The 17500-nt window shown below is 43.3% G+C and overlaps 3 protein-coding genes across 3 annotated transcripts in view; 2 read left to right on the top strand and 1 right to left on the bottom strand.

Moving 5' to 3' along the window:
- Positions 1–3151, top strand: part of LOC138060580 (uncharacterized) — a 16447-nt gene extending 13296 nt beyond the window's left edge. The window contains exons 6-9 of the mRNA XM_068906424.1: positions 838–903; positions 1010–1073; positions 1663–1698; positions 2717–3151. Coding sequence (XP_068762525.1) covers positions 838–903; positions 1010–1073; positions 1663–1698; positions 2717–2928 — 378 coding nt within the window. The 3' untranslated portion in view covers positions 2929–3151. The remainder of the gene's footprint in view (positions 1–837; positions 904–1009; positions 1074–1662; positions 1699–2716) is intronic.
- Positions 3152–7099: 3948 nt separating this feature from the next.
- Positions 7100–17500, top strand: part of LOC138014416 (KRR1 small subunit processome component homolog) — an 18232-nt gene continuing 7831 nt past the window's right edge. Inside the window, exons 1-5 of the mRNA XM_068861481.1 lie at positions 7100–7155; positions 7250–7285; positions 7443–7609; positions 7722–7856; positions 16353–16478. Of these exons, the coding sequence (XP_068717582.1) occupies positions 7125–7155; positions 7250–7285; positions 7443–7609; positions 7722–7856; positions 16353–16478 (495 nt within the window). The 5' untranslated portion in view covers positions 7100–7124. The remainder of the gene's footprint in view (positions 7156–7249; positions 7286–7442; positions 7610–7721; positions 7857–16352; positions 16479–17500) is intronic.
- LOC138014417 (uncharacterized) lies at positions 10334–12718 on the bottom strand. The gene is made up of 2 exons (XM_068861482.1): positions 11649–12718; positions 10334–11446 (listed from the first exon to the last, which is right to left on the bottom strand). Exons 1-2 carry the CDS (start codon positions 12579–12581, stop codon positions 10409–10411), a joined length of 1971 nt encoding a protein of 656 aa, XP_068717583.1. The 5' UTR covers positions 12582–12718; the 3' UTR covers positions 10334–10408.

A 17500-nucleotide genomic window follows, 5' to 3' on the forward strand; every position in this document is an offset into this window, starting at 1 on the left:
CAACGCTGTTTTTTTCTCTCCACGCGCCTCGTTGGCTATCTATCATCTCATATTCAACGCGCGCTCTTGGAATAATTGTTAATCATTCATTATTCATTCAAAATATTTCCCCGTTTCTGATTGGTTAAAACCACACGCATAATTCACCATAACCAGCTGCTGTTCACCAAATTTGAAAAGAAACTTCGTCATATTCAATCAATGACGTCAAACGTGCAGCCCGTTGCAGATTATTGAACCAATGACGTCAAAAGTGCAGCCCGCTGCAAATTATTGAACCCTTGACCGAAAAATGCTGGGGACGAGATTGTGTTATTTTTGTTGAGCAGAAAAATGGCTGCGAGTAGGTTTAGAAGTTTGAGCGAAGAAAATATTTTGAATGAATAATAAAGCAATTATTGAATTCGGCTTTCGTAGAATATGAATATTTCTGCAGATCTCGGAGGATGTTATCCACCTCGGCCTTCGGCCTTGGTGGATAACACTCTCCTCGACCTGCAGAATTCTTCATATCCTACTCAGCCTCATTCAATAATTGCTAATTATTAATTTTCGATCTCGGATAATGCGTTTGTAGTCTTCTGATTGGTTTACGCAATCTCGGTTATCAGCTCATATACCGTATGACCTAATATGAAAACGTTCCTAAGCCGGAAAATGATTAGTTTGAATTTCCAAGTGTCCAAGCGTTCAGAATTTAATGGAAATTAAATTCGCGCTTGTTAGATATGAGATTTTTAATTGCTCATGGCGTGTGAAATAATTGTTAAATGATGCTTCTGGCGTCCAACATAACGAATTGACCAGGTGAACTTCTTCTTGTGTATCTACTTGTAGAACCAGACTAACTTTGACATCAATGCAACAGACGGTGGCAAGCATCCAGTTGGAATTTACATCATAGTGAGTTCCGCAAAAGTTTTCCATTGCCTGAGTTGAGCGTAGCGCAAAGACTGCAAAAAAGAAGGGGTTTTTTGTACATTTTAATATTTGTTTATTATTTCACAAGGTTGTTGCTTTGCCGACAGACAGACAGACATTCGTAATGTCAAGTTTTCACCCAAAGATGACAGGTATCAGAAATCTTTTCCACACATTAATTTTGAAACTTAGCGTTAAGAGGACAAGCACCTCTGAAACTAACAGTTTTTAGTTCTGAGCATGCGCGTTCGGTCTTGTGTTTTTATATGTACGTGCTAAGAACGAAAGTCTTGCCCTCGCAGACGCATTCCCACCACAATTTCAAGGTCGATAATTAAGCGTTGAGTTAGTAACCGTATTGCTGTCATAATCTCTGTTTAGAAAACCATTCTTTAACAATCCATTGAAATGAACCAAGCTAGATCATAAGTCCGTAACCGGAAGTATCAATCTTTCGCATCTGGCAAAGGCCTTGGCCCATCAGTTTACGGTGTTGTCTGAATTTGGAATGCATTTCCCGCCAAATAATGGCCGATCAGATTGGGCCGAGTTATCACAACGCTTCTGATTGGTCCGCAACAAGTACTTTTTAAAAGGCCGCATTCCTATTGCATATCGAGACTTCTAGTTATGGACTTCTGACCAAGGCCAGGATGGATATTTTTCTGTTAATTACGTACGTCGTGGCTACTTTTCTAGCTGACTGAGTTTAACAATGTGTTGTTATTGGTTTTGTTATAGATTTGCACATGCTGTACAAGCCACTTCATCGTAAAGGTAATCGAAAAAAGCGGTTACATCGTTTCTTAGGACACCATTTGTTTTATGATCTGACTGGTTGCGTTTTTTTAAATCAAAGCGACTATGACATAACTTTTAAAATGCAATAATCATAATAATAATAATAATCATAATAATAATAATAATAATAATAATAATAATAATAAACTCTTTTTAAGTGTCAAGTGTTTTTAGCGCTGAGGTACTAATACGCCTTTTTTCCGAGTTCACGTCTGCCTCCTCTTCAAAGCGAGTCTAAGTACGAAGTTTTTGTGATGGTAATTACTGTAACTTTCACCACAACTGTGGTGGGGGTCGCACAACAGAGCCAGGCTCAAAATTAAGTGCGCCCTTTTTACCCTCCCAACCATGATATACCACAGAGGACAGACCACAACACCGGGAACTACATGCCCTACTCTTTGCGACAAGTGTGTGGGTTCTCAAATTACGTCCCACAGGATTATGAACATTGAAGGGGACCTCCGGCTTATCGTCCTTATCCGAGAAGACTAGAGAGTCTAACCATTTGCAGATGTAATACTAATTACAAAGGCAGCATTTTCGCCTCAGTTATTTAAAGACCCTGAATGTTGGTCCGGCTGGAGTTGAACTCACGACCTCCCGTGTAACAGCACGGTGCTCAACCAACTGAGCCACCGGTGCGCGTTTAGTTCTACATTGCATATGAAAACTAATTTACATAAGAAAAACTTCGCGCTTAGACTTGCTTTGAAGAGGAGTCAGACATGAACAAGGAAATGGGCCATTCGGGACACTGTACAGAAATCAAATCAAATCATAGCTTGGTTTTTGAGGGAGGAGAGGGGAAAACCGGAGTCAGACCCGGAGAAAAACCTCTCAGAGCAGAGTAGAGAACCAACAAACTCAAACAACATGTGACGCCCAATCTGGGAATCGAACACGGGCCGCATAGGTATTTGCGCCATGCGCCAGTCCTGCTCCCTGAATTCAGATTAAAAGACCTTCCTAATGTTTTTTGTTTTCTTTAAAGGAGGCGAGCAATTCCAATCACCATCTCCAGAGGGAATTGCTATCATCAGTGTGGTTGGACTGCTCTCTGGCTTGGTATTCGTGGGGCTCTTTAATATTTGTTTCATCACACGAAAGAGATTCTCAGCATACCACACGAAAATCTTACCCATTATGGCTGAAAAAAAGACTAGAGACAAAGCCGACGGGCAAAGCGATAAGCTGGTTGTTTGAATGTCGTTGTCACCGCTAGCCATCTCAAGATTTTGATTAAGTTTGTAAGAGGAAGCAACTTCTCACATGAGACAGCCGGCTAGCGTAAGCGAAGCCAATTGACAATAAAACAGTGTTCAAATAACCATCAAACAATGTAAGTCGCAGTGTTCATTCAAATAGACAAAGCATAAGGGATGTCGTACTGTAAAAATTATTGGAATAAATTAAGCCATCATCCTCACTTTGCAATGGGTTTTAAATTTCTCGTTTATTTGGGTCGGTGCAAATGTATTTTCCTAAAACAAAAAGGTGATATAAAAAAGCCTGCGACTAATTCGATAAATGCTTATCATGCAAGTTTTAAAGTAGACAGTCGTTTATAATTTAAAGTGAAGAAAAAGCTTTTGTTACTTATTGTGTCATGGTGCCCTGGCTATCTCAGTGCTGCATTGCGGCAGAGCAGTGGTTCTTGGTCAAATTACATAATATCGATTGACTTATCTACCATACACAGAGGGAGTGAAAATTAAGCCTCAAGCCTCTTTACTGAAGCACCCAACGAAAATTATTTCCAAAATGCATAATAATAGGGAAAAAACCTCGTGAATTTAAACCACTCGCCAAACCGGTCAAAACAGTTTTATTTCTCAACATGTGATAAGTTGAACCTCGCATTATGGGAGTCTTAGCACCACGCTGCAAAGATGATGATGATAAGTTGAACCAGCGGTAAGCTTCTCGTAAACGAGTTCTCCTCTAGTCTCCCTCAGTTTCTCTTCTTATCCAGAGAGCAAGGATTGAAAGGCATGCTAAAAATGTTTAAAGTTTCCCAGCGAAAGAGGAAGGAAATTAATAACTTGCCAGCCAGCTGAATTTCCACTGCGGAACACCTTCATTGGGTGCCTCTGCTTTGTACAATAACAAACAAAACCCTTTTACCCAGCTACAATCTTCTCTCACAAGAACGTCTAATTTTGTGGCTGAGGCTAAACGTTCGTAATTTTTTTTTACTATTTGAGCCTGAAAACGTTTTTAACATGTTGTGTGGTATACAAGCTGAATTGTTCTGCAGTGAATAATGCAATAGGAAAAACAAATTGTTAACGTTGAAGAAAGCTTAAGGTCCCTAAGTATTTGAGTTAACTGTCCTACTAGACGACCGTTTTACATTTCTTTTAAATCCGTGTAACGATCTATGCATTACGTTGGATCAACACAAACAGTGGTACGCATAAACACACCGCTGTTATTACAGATAAAACAACGTTCACGAAGACATTCTCTTCAAAATGGAACTAAGGTCGGCCAAACGATGAGCCTCAGTGACTCTTCACCTATCTCATATGTGTCGCTACTCCTTCTAGAAAGAGCTATAACATCGGATTGCGCAAGGGCAACCCTCAACTGATCGTACCAGCACCACTCAAAAAATAAAAAACAATAACAAATGAGCTAACTAAAGACCTTCTTAGCTGACTCTCAGCCTGGATATGTTCTTAGTATGTTCTTAAAATTCTGCATGTGCAATCTCAACCTGAACCTAGATCCTTAGGCTCGATTAAACCAGCCGTTCTTTGCGCCTGCGTTCCTCTGCCCACACCACGGCTGGATCAGAATTGTGTTTCCCGAAATGTCGTGATGCTTTATTGTGCCTTCCATGTTTCAGCCGCTCGCCACGTAGCCTGCCGCGGGGTAGGTACGCAAATTATAATTACAGTCGAACCTCCCGTAAGTGACTACCCAAAATGTCAAGACTAGGTTGTCGTTTACGAGACCTTAGACCAAATTGAGGTAAAATTTTGTAACTGCAGATACTTACCCCATGCGCCAATGACCATCCGAACCCACTTTATAACTTTTAGTAGTCACAAAAATATTTAGGCTTTCCAAAGTATTAATTCAGAGTATCATGGTTCGCCTTTGACAGACTACTTACTACAAGGTGAATGGAACAAGTCTTATGATCAGTGACAAATTGAATATTTAATGCTGTGTAACCGTGAAGGGGAACTGAAAATGAACTAATAAGGACTGGTTACTGATTTACATGTTAACGAGCATAGAAAACACTAGAGCTAGACCACAGTAGAGTCCATACGATCGCGCGAGGTGTTCAAGTGAAAACTGAGTTTTTGAGAGAACTGTCAATGAGGATATCATTTGTTATTTTGATTTTTTATAAAACACTTAAGGTCGTCTCTTTTACGACTGATAGAATGCAGTGTATGTGCATTTTTTCTTTAAATTTCTAAATGTTTTATTCATGCAAAAAGTCAGTTTCCAGGAAAGAATTCGGTACTTTCCATTGAGAAATTTCCCTCTCTTGTACATCTGTATTTGGGTATGCACTGTTCTCGTCCCCAGAGTACGCTTTTCTTTTGCTCAGCACCAAGAACAAACAGGAAGTCCACGAATTACGGACTTCCGGCTCTTCTGCGCATTCTTGGAAATTTGAAACAATAACGGCCGTCAACAGTTACAGCATTATACCATAGACCTCTTTAAAAATATTCTTTTTTTTCAATGCTAATAAGCGTTTCTAGCCTCGCTACGACGGGCAAATTTCAAAAGAATTTTTGTTTCAAAATGAGGGCAGTAGGCCTAATTATCATAAATACAAAAGAATATAAAGTAGGTCGCCATTTATGAAATTGGTCTATTAACGCGACTGCGCGTATTTTTGGCTGTGGTCAGAGTCCGTTTTCTTGGTGCTGACCAAAAGAAAAGAGGACTCTGCGGACGAAATGGGTATGGACTCTAAAGGCTGGTTTTCACTAGCGACGGAGTCGGAGTCGGAGTCGTAGTAAAATCAAAGAGCGGAGTCGTAAGCGGAGTCATAAGCGCGACGGAATCGGAGTCAGAAGAATCAGAACGTTCCCATTTTCTTCCGACTCCGCTTGTGACTCCGTCGCTTATGATCCAGTGAAAGAAAACTAGATTGTCGGAGTCGGAAGCAGAAGCGGAAGATCCAACCAATCACAACGCTTGGAATCGGGCATTGTGATTGGTTTATTCTTCCGTTTCTGCTTCCGACTCCGACAAGGTAGTTTTCACTGGATCGTAAGCGACGGAGTCATAAGCGGAACCGACTCCGACAGTTTGATCATATTTTATTTACCCTCGGATTTTTAGAGTAGCTTGGTGTAGCTAATATCTCCGAGCATTTACCCTCCCAACCATTATACACCACAGAAGATAGACCACAACACCGGGAACTACATGCCCTACTCTTTACGACAAGTGTGCGGGTTCTTTTACGTCCCACAGGTTTATGAACATTGATGGGTTGTACATGTGGGACGGGACCTCCGGCTTATCGTCCTTATCCGAGAAGACTTGAAAGTGTAGCCATTCGCAGATGTAATTACAAAGGCAGCACTTTCTCCTCAGTTATTTAAAGACCCTGAGTGTTGGTCCGGCCGGAGTTGGACTCACGACCTCCCGCGTAACAGCCCGGTGCTCAACCAACTGAGCCACCGGTTAGATCGTATCCCTCGGCGCTGCTGATTACGACTCCGACTCAGGGCCGTAACCAGTATGAGGCAAACCGAGGCACTTGCCTCAGTCATTTTTTCGTGATTTTTTTAAGTAAATCGTGATTCCGGTGTTGTCTTTAAAATGTGCTCATCATAAACACCTAGAATACCTGCGAAGATAATTTAACCATGGACATTGCCTCAGTCATAATTTTTTTCTGGCTACGGCCCTGCGACTCCGTCGATAGTGAAAACCATTTCTATTTGACAGAACTGAGCGGCCAGACCGGGCATTTGGAAGGACTAACTCTTCAACGCCTTGAACTTAACACACTTCATGGATGATAAATACTCCTCCAGAAGAATGGGAGTGATCATCATGCAAGTGTTCCTTCAAATTGGTGCATTTTCTTTGCAAACTGATGGTTCTGACAAAAGCAAAGCGGACAGCAAAGCGCTCTTTTTTTGTTTGACCAAATGTTTCCAAATCACGGATGTGTCCAGTCGAACCCAGGTATTTCAATGGGCCATTTCCGAGTTCATGTCTGTCTCTTCTTCGAAGCGAGTCTAAGTGCGAAGTTTTTGTAATGGTAACTAGTTCTACTTTACACATGAATGAAAACTAATTTTCACAACAAAAGCTTCGCACTTAGACTCGCTTTGAAGAGGAGGCAGACATGAACTCGGAAATGGCCTATTTATGTAAGCCCAGAGAGAGACTGGATTTGAGGCTTCAACATGGCGGACAGCGAGGCACAACATCCTCGAGGTAAACAGGAATCAAAATTGAAATGTTACTTTGAATTTTTTTGTCGTATAAGTTTTATGCCTAAAAAATTTTAAATTGCGCTTTTTTCTTTAAGAGGAGAAAAAGAAACAAAGTCACCGCAAAGACAAGCGTAAGTAGAGACAGATCATTATCTGGGTGGCGAACGCATCATCCAGCGTTAAAATATATTTTACGTTCACTGCTGGAATTATTCACCAACGAAAATGCAGTGATTGGCCTAACCTAAACAGATCTAAAAAGAAATTGTTCTTGTTTTGTTTTGTTAGCTTGGGATCAGGATGGGATGGATCGGTGGAAAGTTGAATCGTTTTCCGCTGAAGATAACCCACATGGAATGCTGTCTGAGAGTTCATTCGCAACTTTGTTTCCGAAGTATAGAGAAAAGTACCTGAGAGACTTTTGGCCGCTGGTGGAAAAAAAGCTAAAAGAACACGTATGTTTGCACATGCAGTAACCTGTAAATGGTTTGTAGGACACTGAACATTTGCATTCAACGTAACAGATACAGTAGCTCTTTTAATAGCAACCATTTTGCTTTTTTTAAGGGACTGAAATGTCAGCTTGATGTTATTGAGGGGAGTATGACTGTAAGCACCACACGAAAAACTTGGGATCCTTACATTATCATCAAAGCCAGAGACATGATCAAGCTGATGGCAAGAAGTGTTCCATTTGAGCAGGTTTGTATAATATTTTTTATGGAGTGTCTTGAAAACAAAGATCCCTAGGCCTGGGTTTTAGCTTTAGGGTCTTTGGTGTCTTAAAGGGGTCTTTGTTTTCAAGACACCCATTTTTATGCAGTGTATGGTTTAAACTATAACCACTCATGATGCTTTGTTTGTAATTTGTCACATGCACCAGGTACTGGGAACAAATTGGGACGCAGCAACCCTGGATTTTGAAACAAGAAATATATATTGGGTGCTTACCATTTGTTGGAAAATTGTGGTTGGGATGAAAGTTGTGCATAACATTAAGCGATTTTCCAAGTCTACTGACCAACGGGATGAAGTTACACTTACTGTTACAACATCAAATGTTGTTCCATTTCAAAAGCTTGGTCTCTTGGCCTTTCTGTAACAAATCAACAACACTGAACCACTTTCGATTTGTTTTTTACCACAATATTCAACGCCAAAGAAAGTTTTTATTTCAGAGCGTGATCAAAATCATGACTCAAAGAAAGAGAAAGCATTGTCTATAACATTGGTTTATTTCACAAAATGGGTGTTCCTGATTGGCTATTACATTGCGTGACAAAATGAGGAAAGCATGACGCGTACAGCTTTGTCTAGAGTCTCATAAACAATGGCAAAGTAGCCAATCAGATTGCGAGATTACAAGCAATTGTGGTAAAGAACTTATTTCATTACTTGACTTCACTTGTAATAGGGTATGGAAACACAAGAATTTGTAAAATGGTACAGGAGTTTCTGAAATTCCATTCTACAGGGTTCCTACGAGTCTTGAAAACCCTTGAATTTTGAGAGTAAATTTTCAAGGCCTTGAAAGTCCTTGAAAATCTCTGCTCTTCAATCCTGGTCTTTGAAAGTCCTTGAATTTTTTCTGACCCGCAGTTTTAATCTTTGAAAACTTCGGTAAAAATAATCAGCCACTTCAGTCATGTCATACAAACGCGACAAGCTGTGGAGTCGAGAATAGTTACCAGTGCCTTTGCATTATTTTGACCCCTGTACATTATGGAAAATGAGCAAGAATTGTACTGTCAGACTATTTCCATGAGTAAATACTTCGACCTACATAAAAAAGATGCCCTTTAAAATTCAAAATCTGGCCCTTGAAAGTCCTTGAAAAGTCCTTGAATTTTTGGTCTGAAAAAGTGTACGAACCCTGATTCTAAATGGAAAATCAGAGGTACTCCACATTTTCCAAATGGATTTTACGGAAGATGACTGTTACATTTTACATTTAATTTTTGGCTGAATGGTTACAAGCAGCCTCTGTCTATGCTAAAAGGAACTTCCAATCCAACAAAAGGATAACTTAAACCCATGGGAAGTGATGTTCAAATTCGGATGTTGTTGTAAAAAAATGCGATAATTAATATTTATGAATATACTAAAAGCTGGAAAGTTTTGAAAAGTTAAAAACCAGTATGATGATGATTCAATGCAACCATAATGTTATTATCAAGTCAAAAAAGTACAAAAAAGTGGAAATGATTATGAACACTGAAAGCACATTAGATACAATAATTATAATATTACAAGTTAAACTCATCGCCAATGGACGAGCTTGGAGATGGTGCCTGCCAAAGTGGGCGGCGATTCCGGGGCGAGCAACGAGGCTTGAGCCACAGGCCATGAGCAGAGCACACAGGCCTCCACGGCAACTCTGCGAGCGGCCACCACCCACCAGGCACCGTCACACTGACCAAGTCAGTGGAGATACTTACCAACCCTATACTTACCGAATCCACCAATGAGGGAGGGAAGGGAAGGGGAAAAAAGCGGAACAACTGAACGCTTGTTGCTTGAAACAAACAGCACCTCACACAGCAGAAACGACCAGCACGTGCGACTCGAGAAACCCCGTATGTCACCTCAATGCGCCTGATTCCCAGACCACCGCTGACCAGCATTGGCTTGATTTTAACTTAGCCTAAATTACATTTAGCCACATTTAAACTCATCGCCAATGGACGAGCTTGGAGATGGTGCCTGCCAAAGTGGGCGGCGATTCCGGGGCGAGCAACGAGGCTTGAGCCACAGGCCATGAGCAGAGCACACAGGCCTCCACGGCAACTCTGCGAGCGGCCACCACCCAAAGACCACCCCAAGGGTGCTTGGAAGGCGAAGGGGCCGCGAACAGGGATGACGTGGAACCTGCGCCACCACCCAAACTCACACAAGCACCCACCCCCAGCTCAAGACACGACACTGGATGACATTTACCCGAGTACCGTGAAGCTGATCATGAAATAAGACTGAGAGGTCTGCTAACTGAGGCAAGGTGAAAAGGAGGCACTAAAGCAAGGTCCGCCACAGCTCCTCCGGCCGCGAGGCATGAAGAAGGTTCTGCCTGAGGTAGGAACTGAACCAGGAAATTGCCAAGGACTTCCCGATTGATTAAAGGAGTCCTGGCCAGACACCGCAGGCAGGCGCAAGCGAGCCACAAGCGACCCTAAAAAACGGAAGAGGACTGGTCCGCTTGATTTCCTGCAATCCGCATGATTTCCTGTGATCCGCATGAATTCCCACGTATACCTGGGTCACGAGTCAACTGAGCCAGACGCGAGATGAGAAGAGAGGGAAGCCAATGACTCGGATGGAGTGCGAATGTACGACTGGTAAGCTGAACTACACCAACGACCCAAGGCCTGAATAAGGTGATCGGGGATGCCGTTGCGAGCTGCCACCGTGGCCGCACCAATGCGAAAACTGTGACTGGAGAAATTGCCTGACACACCCGCTCCAGCAAGGATTTCTCTGAGACGAGCAGTGAGGACAGCGCGAGTTAGGGGCCGACCATCCTGGAAAAGAAAGAGAGGGCCACCCGAGTTCCCTCTCACAGCCAAATAGGCCAAAACAGCTTGAAGGGCGCACAGAGGAAAGCGTCCCCGGCCAATGTGGACAAAGCAGCCTTTCCGAAAAGGGTCAGTCTTGGAGGCTTTAATCCGCACGCGCAGGCAGGAAGGATTGGCGTCAGAGTCTACCGAAATGTCACCGACACTTAAGTGGAGTGCCGGGGTGAAACTAGCCAAATTAGGAACAGTAAATTCAGCAGATCGGAGGAAGCCGAAATATGCTAGGTTGCAGGCGGCCCAAAACATGCAGTGGTCGAAAATTGATAAATCCAAAGACCTAAAGATGATCATCAAAATGTGATCCGTAATAGGAAGGCGCTGAGCCTCAGGGGAACCTTGGGTCCGTTTGATCCCACGAAGAACTCGCTGCAAACGTAGACAGTTCACCAGAGGGTCTGGGAAGCCTTCTTCGATATGCAGGGCACGAACTGCTGAAAGGTAAACTTTAATCGAAGAGTGCTGAACCGATCCCGCCAGAAAAGTGGCAAAGAGGCACAATGTCCATTCATCGGTGGGGCACGGGGAGCCACTGGGATGCAACTTGCCCAAATGCGCACAGAAGTTGACAAATTTCCTCTGGCCAGATGCGTAAGATCTCCGGGTGGAGTCAGCCAAACCATGGGCTAACAGGAACTGGCACTGCCGCTCTAATGAGAGCCAATCAATTCTTCCAGGAGATGAGGTGGAATGGACACTGGAAGCGACTGAGCCTGGGGTGCTAACCTCCGGAACTCCTGCCAATGAAAGCGGGACAAAGCGTCAGCAATGCAATTATGAACCCCGGAACATGCTGAGAGGCAAAGGAGAAATTGAAACGAGCCGCTGAGGCGAGAAGATGGCGAAGCAAGCGCATTAACACGGGAATCCTGGATGTTCTAGAGTTGAGGATATAAACCACGGCCTCATTGTCGGTGCGAAACAGAACATGGCGCCTGGCGAAGTGGGGCCCCCAAACATGAGCGGCAATGATAATCGGGAACAACTCTTTATAGGCGATAGAGTGAGAGGCTTGAGAAGAAACCCATGCGCCGCTGAACCACTCCCCATTGAAGTAAGCACCAAAGCCAAGGGAACCGGATGCGTCCGATGTAACTTCGAGGTCAGGGGTGGCCGACATGCCGGGAAACAACCAAAAATAGACGCCATGCCAAGAGGACAAAAACTGAAGCCACCACTGAAGATCCAGGTGAAATTCAGAATTCAGGCGGATTGGATGGTCCCGTTTACGAAAACACTGGAGCAGATTGATCATACGACGCAGGAAGGTACGACCGGGCCACACGACCTTGGCGGCATGATGTAAGTGGCCAATGAGGGACTCCAGTTCGCGCCGAGTACACCAGCGACGATTCCGCCACGACTGCAGCAGCACCTGTAAAGCAAGGAGCTTGTCCGAGGGGAGGCAGGCCACCTGAGCCACTGAGTCTAACTCAATGCCCAAAACAACTAAACGCGTGGACGGGCCAATGCACTTATCCGGGTGGAGTGGAAGTCCTAAGGAACGGCAAACAGCTATGGAAGTGGCTAAGTTCTCAGCACATTGGTTAGTATCTGGCGGTCCTGCAGTAATAAAATCGTCTAAATAATGTAACAGCGCAGAAACATTGTGTGTATGTAGGAGAATCCACTCCACCATGTCCGCCACAGAATTGAAAATATAAGGAGCAGAGCGGAGGCCAAATGGTAACGCTAAATCAACATAATAGTGCTTCCGCCATCTCATACCCAAGAGATATCGATCAGATGGATGGACAGCTATGTTGCGGTAGGCTGCCTCAACATCGAATTTAGCAATCAGGGCACCTAAGCCATAGCTTGAGATCATACGAATGATCTGATCAACCGTGATGTATTGCATGGTAAACTCGTCAGGGTCAATGCCATCATTAACACTTAGCCCACCAGGGGATGACAGGTCCACTATGAGCCTCCACTTGCCTGGTTGACCCTTTTTAGGGATAACTCCAAAGCTGCTAACGTGCAAATGAGGGAAAGGTGGGGAGGAAAAAGGTCCTGCAACCCTCCCAAGGGAGACCTCGTTAGCCAAGTAGCGGTCAATGACCTCGGAGTGTTGATTAGCAGAGGCCTTGTTTGACTTAGCTGATTTTAATTTCTTGGAATGCTGAAATCCCAGGCGAAAGCCATTCCTGAGGCCGTCCAAGACAAAGGCGACAAGATGTTGGTCCGGATGTTGGGACAACTTGGCAGCGAACACTTCAGGCTTTAGAGGGCTAACCACGGACACCGGGGGCAAGGGGTTGGAGACTGGAAGGAAACAGAATGAGAGAGGGTAATTCCCCGCTAACGACCCTACCCCACCCCCCTCCTGAAGTAAGGGCAGCAATACAGCAACAGTGAGAAAAGTTTAATTCAACAAGCCCAGAGCACAACAGGGGCAAGCAAAGAAAACCGTGAAAAATTCTAATAAAACTGAACAATCGACTAACTGAGCAAACTGAGCAATCGACTAACTACATAACTACCAACTGAGCAATCGACTAACTACATAACTACTAACTGAGCAATCGACTAACTACATAATGACTAACTACATAATGAACGAAGTACGCGCAACATGTTCCAAAGTTCTGAGAAGGGGAAAACTTCTTGGAGCCAATCGTTACTGACGCCGTGCTTTTTGGCCAGCTGAGGCACTAAATGCCGGAGACCGAGATCTGCGCCTGACAGAACTCTCCTGCTTACGTTCTGGTCTAGAACTGCATGATACAGAACGATGGGCGCCGCCACACGTGCTGCAACGATGATAATAGCGGCAAATCGTATAAGGGGCGGTGCACCTTCCCTTGTTCCAGGACATACAAGGGATCCTCGAAGAGCTGGAACCCACTGGTTCAGAGGAATCCGGCGACGTGCCGAGGTTGGGGCTGCGAGGAGAAGCACCACCGGCGTGAAAAGTGAAGAGCTGTGCGTTCATGGTCGACCAATCGGCCAACCGAGTCGCCGCAGCGTGTTCGCGAAAAGCTTTATCGTAAGCAAGCCAAACCCGTCCGCTAAACTGGCGAGAAATGCGCAAGATTAACAACTTGTACAACGTTAAATCTTTCCAACGATGAGGGAAAAACGACGTTAGGACAAGCGAGTACACCGTGAAGGCTTCCGTCCAAGTGGTGATATCCTCGATACGCCGACGAGGTTTCTTCGGGGGAGCTGATAAAACCAAACGCCCATCGAGCATTAACTGAGGCTCGGTCTCTGAGCTGACCAAATTCGCCGCTAAAAGTTCCGACAAGTCAACGAATTTTCCGCCACGGATTTGCGTAACGAGCTTGGCAGGAACGGGAGAGTAGCCCGGGCCCACGACGAACGGCTGATCCGCCAACGAGTTCACAATAGACAGCGGTGCAATGGATGGCGGCAAATGAGCAGAAACGCCACTTAAAGCCTGCCCCGAAGACGAGACGATTGCCGGGACCGGAGCGTTAAAAGTAGATACAAAAGTAGGTACGACAAGAGGAGAAAGCCTACCTGAGGTCGATGAGCTTGAAAGGGAAGGCGGAAAGCCCGTTCCAGCGGCGAAAAACGTCGAAGCTAAACCGCCCAACGATGCAGATGACGAACTGGCGCCAGGACAGGAGACGGGATCCGCAATCGCTGGTCCTGGTTGCCTTTGCGAAGCCTGAACAGCCGACTGAACAGCCTGATTAATGAGAGACACCAGATCAGGTGAAAGAACAGCAGTTGAGGCCGTCGGAAGTGAATTTGCCGAAGCCGGAATGCTCACCAGTGGCGAGGAAACAACAACAGACTCGCTGGACTGCGAAGACACAATTGAAGACGTACCGCGTGTGTTCGTACTGGAGACCGGCGCTGATGGAGCACTGAGAGAAGAGAGAGCCGCTGCTAAGCTGTTGTTGGTTTGCCGGGCGGTCATAACGGCGAGGACGACGGAAAGACGAAAAAAGCGGAACAACTGAACGCTTGTTGCTTGAAACAAACAGCACCTCACACAGCAGAAACGACCAGCACGTGCGAGTCGAGAAACCCCGTATGTCACCTCAATGCGCCTGATTCCCAGACCACCGCTGACCAGCATTGGCTTGATTTTAACTTAGCCTAAATTACATTTAGCCACATTAAAAGCTGGCTTGACTTCTCTCAGCTTAAGTTTCTGTTCTAGCTTTTTGTTCACAAAAACAGGTTGAGCAAAAACTAGACTTATGGCTAAGGTCACGTAGTTGCCTCTGAACCTCATTAGTGGCCAGTCCTGCTGTTAAAGGGCTAAATAATTCTGATAGTGTTGAAACCTCGTCATTTTTGAAACTTTTAAAAACTTTTTAGCTTTCAGTATGGTTAAAAATATTTTACATGTATCGCAGTTTTTTAATGACAATTTGTTTTTTAAAATCACTTCAATAAAATTGGTTTGAAAAATTTTCAAAGTACACTGTACATGTAAGTACTTGTATCTTGTACTTGTAGTTTAATGTTTTCAAATTTCCCAGGCATTACCATCTTGAGTAAAAAGGAAAGTCCAACACTTCAAACATACCCCCCATTAAAGTGCTACTATGACCAAAAAATCAATTATTCTTTTTCTTTGGATTTCAAAACTACATGTATGTTAACTAAACACGAAGTGACCCAAGTTTTAAGGCTTGATTTTATAAAGACACCTGTTTATTTAAACTGGAATTTTCTAATTTAATGGTCGGCATTTCTAACTTTAAAATCTTGAGAGAGCTGGATCGAGGAGAAAGTGGCATCAAAGACTCGCTAGTTTAAGAGTGCAATGTTTGTGCATGTGGTTGAATTAATATGCAGAATGGGTGCTTTGGGCTTTCTGACTTTTAAACTTGTGTTTTGCATGTATACATGAAATAAGCTGCATTTACACACTTAAATTTTATGCTAGTGAATAAATGACATCACTTTCTATAGATTCAACCCTCTGAGGTCAGTCAGTTTTGAAAGTGAGTAATGGCAGACCACGACATGCAAAGCTTACACTCAAAGTTAACAGCCTTCGGATAAAAATCAAAGCTCAAATGTTTGGCAATCATGTGCTAAGCAAACCAACTTTCAAAATTATCTGATTTCTAATGATATTACATGTAGCATTTTAATGTCATTCATCTAGTCCTTCGTAGGAACAAATTAATGAGGCCAACAAATTGACCTGCTCCCCACTGGGTGGCTTTATACTGTAGCTCAGTTGGTAGAACATTGCAGTAGTATTGCAGAGATCATAGGTTTGAATCCCATTGTAGTCACCTGAACATTTTTGGGTGTGTACAATAGACAATAGTTTGCTTAAATTGTCCTGTTAAGTGTGAGGATGACTTCTTACCTCTGTTAATTAGGGTAGGGTATACCGCCCAAGTGGCACAAGTCTATTGAAAGTGGAGTTTTTAATTTGACTGAAGGGAGTAAAGTTTTGCGGCATTTTATTTTTTGGGTTTTTCATTTTACGTGAACCAATTTTTGCAGATTGGGGTCAAGCCTCAAAATCTGCAGAAATTAGAATCTGCAAAATTTTCATGCTACACAGTATGGCTAAACCTAATATTATAGGTTTGAGATATCAGGTTATGAATTACACTGTATGATCCACAATGGGTAAGTTTGTACTCCTGTAACAACTCTGTGTTTTGCCTCAACACCACAACAGGCCCAACGTGTTCTTGAAGATGATGTAACCAGTGATGTTATTAAAATTGGAACCTTGGTTCGTAACAGAGAGAGATTTGTAAAAAGAAGACAACGACTTATTGGACCAAATGGAGCAACCTTGAAGGTGATTTTGAAATCCTACAAAATTATTTTAATTCTCATGGTCGAAAGGACTTAGTGGTTGAGGATAAGGGAAGGTGTGTTGACAGACTTTCAACAAAGAAGAGTTTACTGTGGGACTGGAAGAAGAAGATTGATAAATCAATGAACCTCTTTTCAAAAGACAATCAGTAAACTAGAAGAAAGTCAGGACTCTTAGAGTGTAGGTTTTTGTCAAAAGTTGAGGGTTCAGTCTCAAGGGTTAAGGGTAGGTAACATTTTGAGGGTCCAAGAATTTTTAAAATCAAAGTTTTCCCAGGTCACTTACATGTATATGTATCGCCTTTGAGTTTTGAGAAATGAAAAGGGAACTATAATGTACATGAATTCAAGACCTTTTTGCTTTAAGACAATATCTAACTGGAACAATGCCCTTTGTTCACATCGTATTGTACTCTTGCTTCTCTAAGAATTTGAAGTTCTGCATTCCTCATCCCAGCTGAAATGCTTCTGAAAAGAAGCAGTCACCTTCTACAGGTTGATTGAGGTTTACTTTACTTTCAACACCCTCCAGTTTCTTTTTCTCAGTGCACAGATTGTTTAAACTAAGTGAGGTAAAGGACCTAGCTCACTAAAAATGACTTTGAACATGCTTTCATTAATGTGTGCAAAACCCTGTTAGCTTGAAAAAGGTTGAAAAATCCTTATCCACACTGATGGGCATATCTGGTTTTTTTTTAACTCCGAAAATTAGGGAAAACTCACGTCCATCTACTGGAAGCTCAGTGCTGGTTAAAAAAACAACAACATTATTTTACACTTGACCCTGTACAGAAACCCAGCACTTGAGAAATTTATGGTCTGGTTGTCTAAGACATGTAGATTTCATGCTTGGGCAAGTGACTTTCTCTGACCAATTGCCCACTGGGCAAGCACCCATTCAACCAATTAATAATATTAAAGAACTCAATACATGTAGATGCCAAAGCCAGTCAAGTGGAGGAATCCCTCTTGGACATTTACATGTACCCAGTACTTGCCTGATTA

Source organism: Montipora capricornis, chromosome 8, assembly GCF_036669925.1.
Source record: "Montipora capricornis isolate CH-2021 chromosome 8, ASM3666992v2, whole genome shotgun sequence".
NCBI lineage: Eukaryota > Metazoa > Cnidaria > Anthozoa > Scleractinia > Acroporidae > Montipora > Montipora capricornis.

Bases quoted from the DNA above. Each gene is read 5' to 3' on its own strand.
- LOC138014417 (XM_068861482.1), bottom strand. From the start codon at position 12,581: ATGCAATACATCACGGTTGATCAGATCATTCGTATGATCTCAAGCTAT. The intron at 11,447-11,648 runs GTTCTGTTTCGC...GGAGTTCCGGAG, and splicing joins CCCACTTCGCCAGGCGCCAT to GTTAGCACCCCAGGCTCAGT.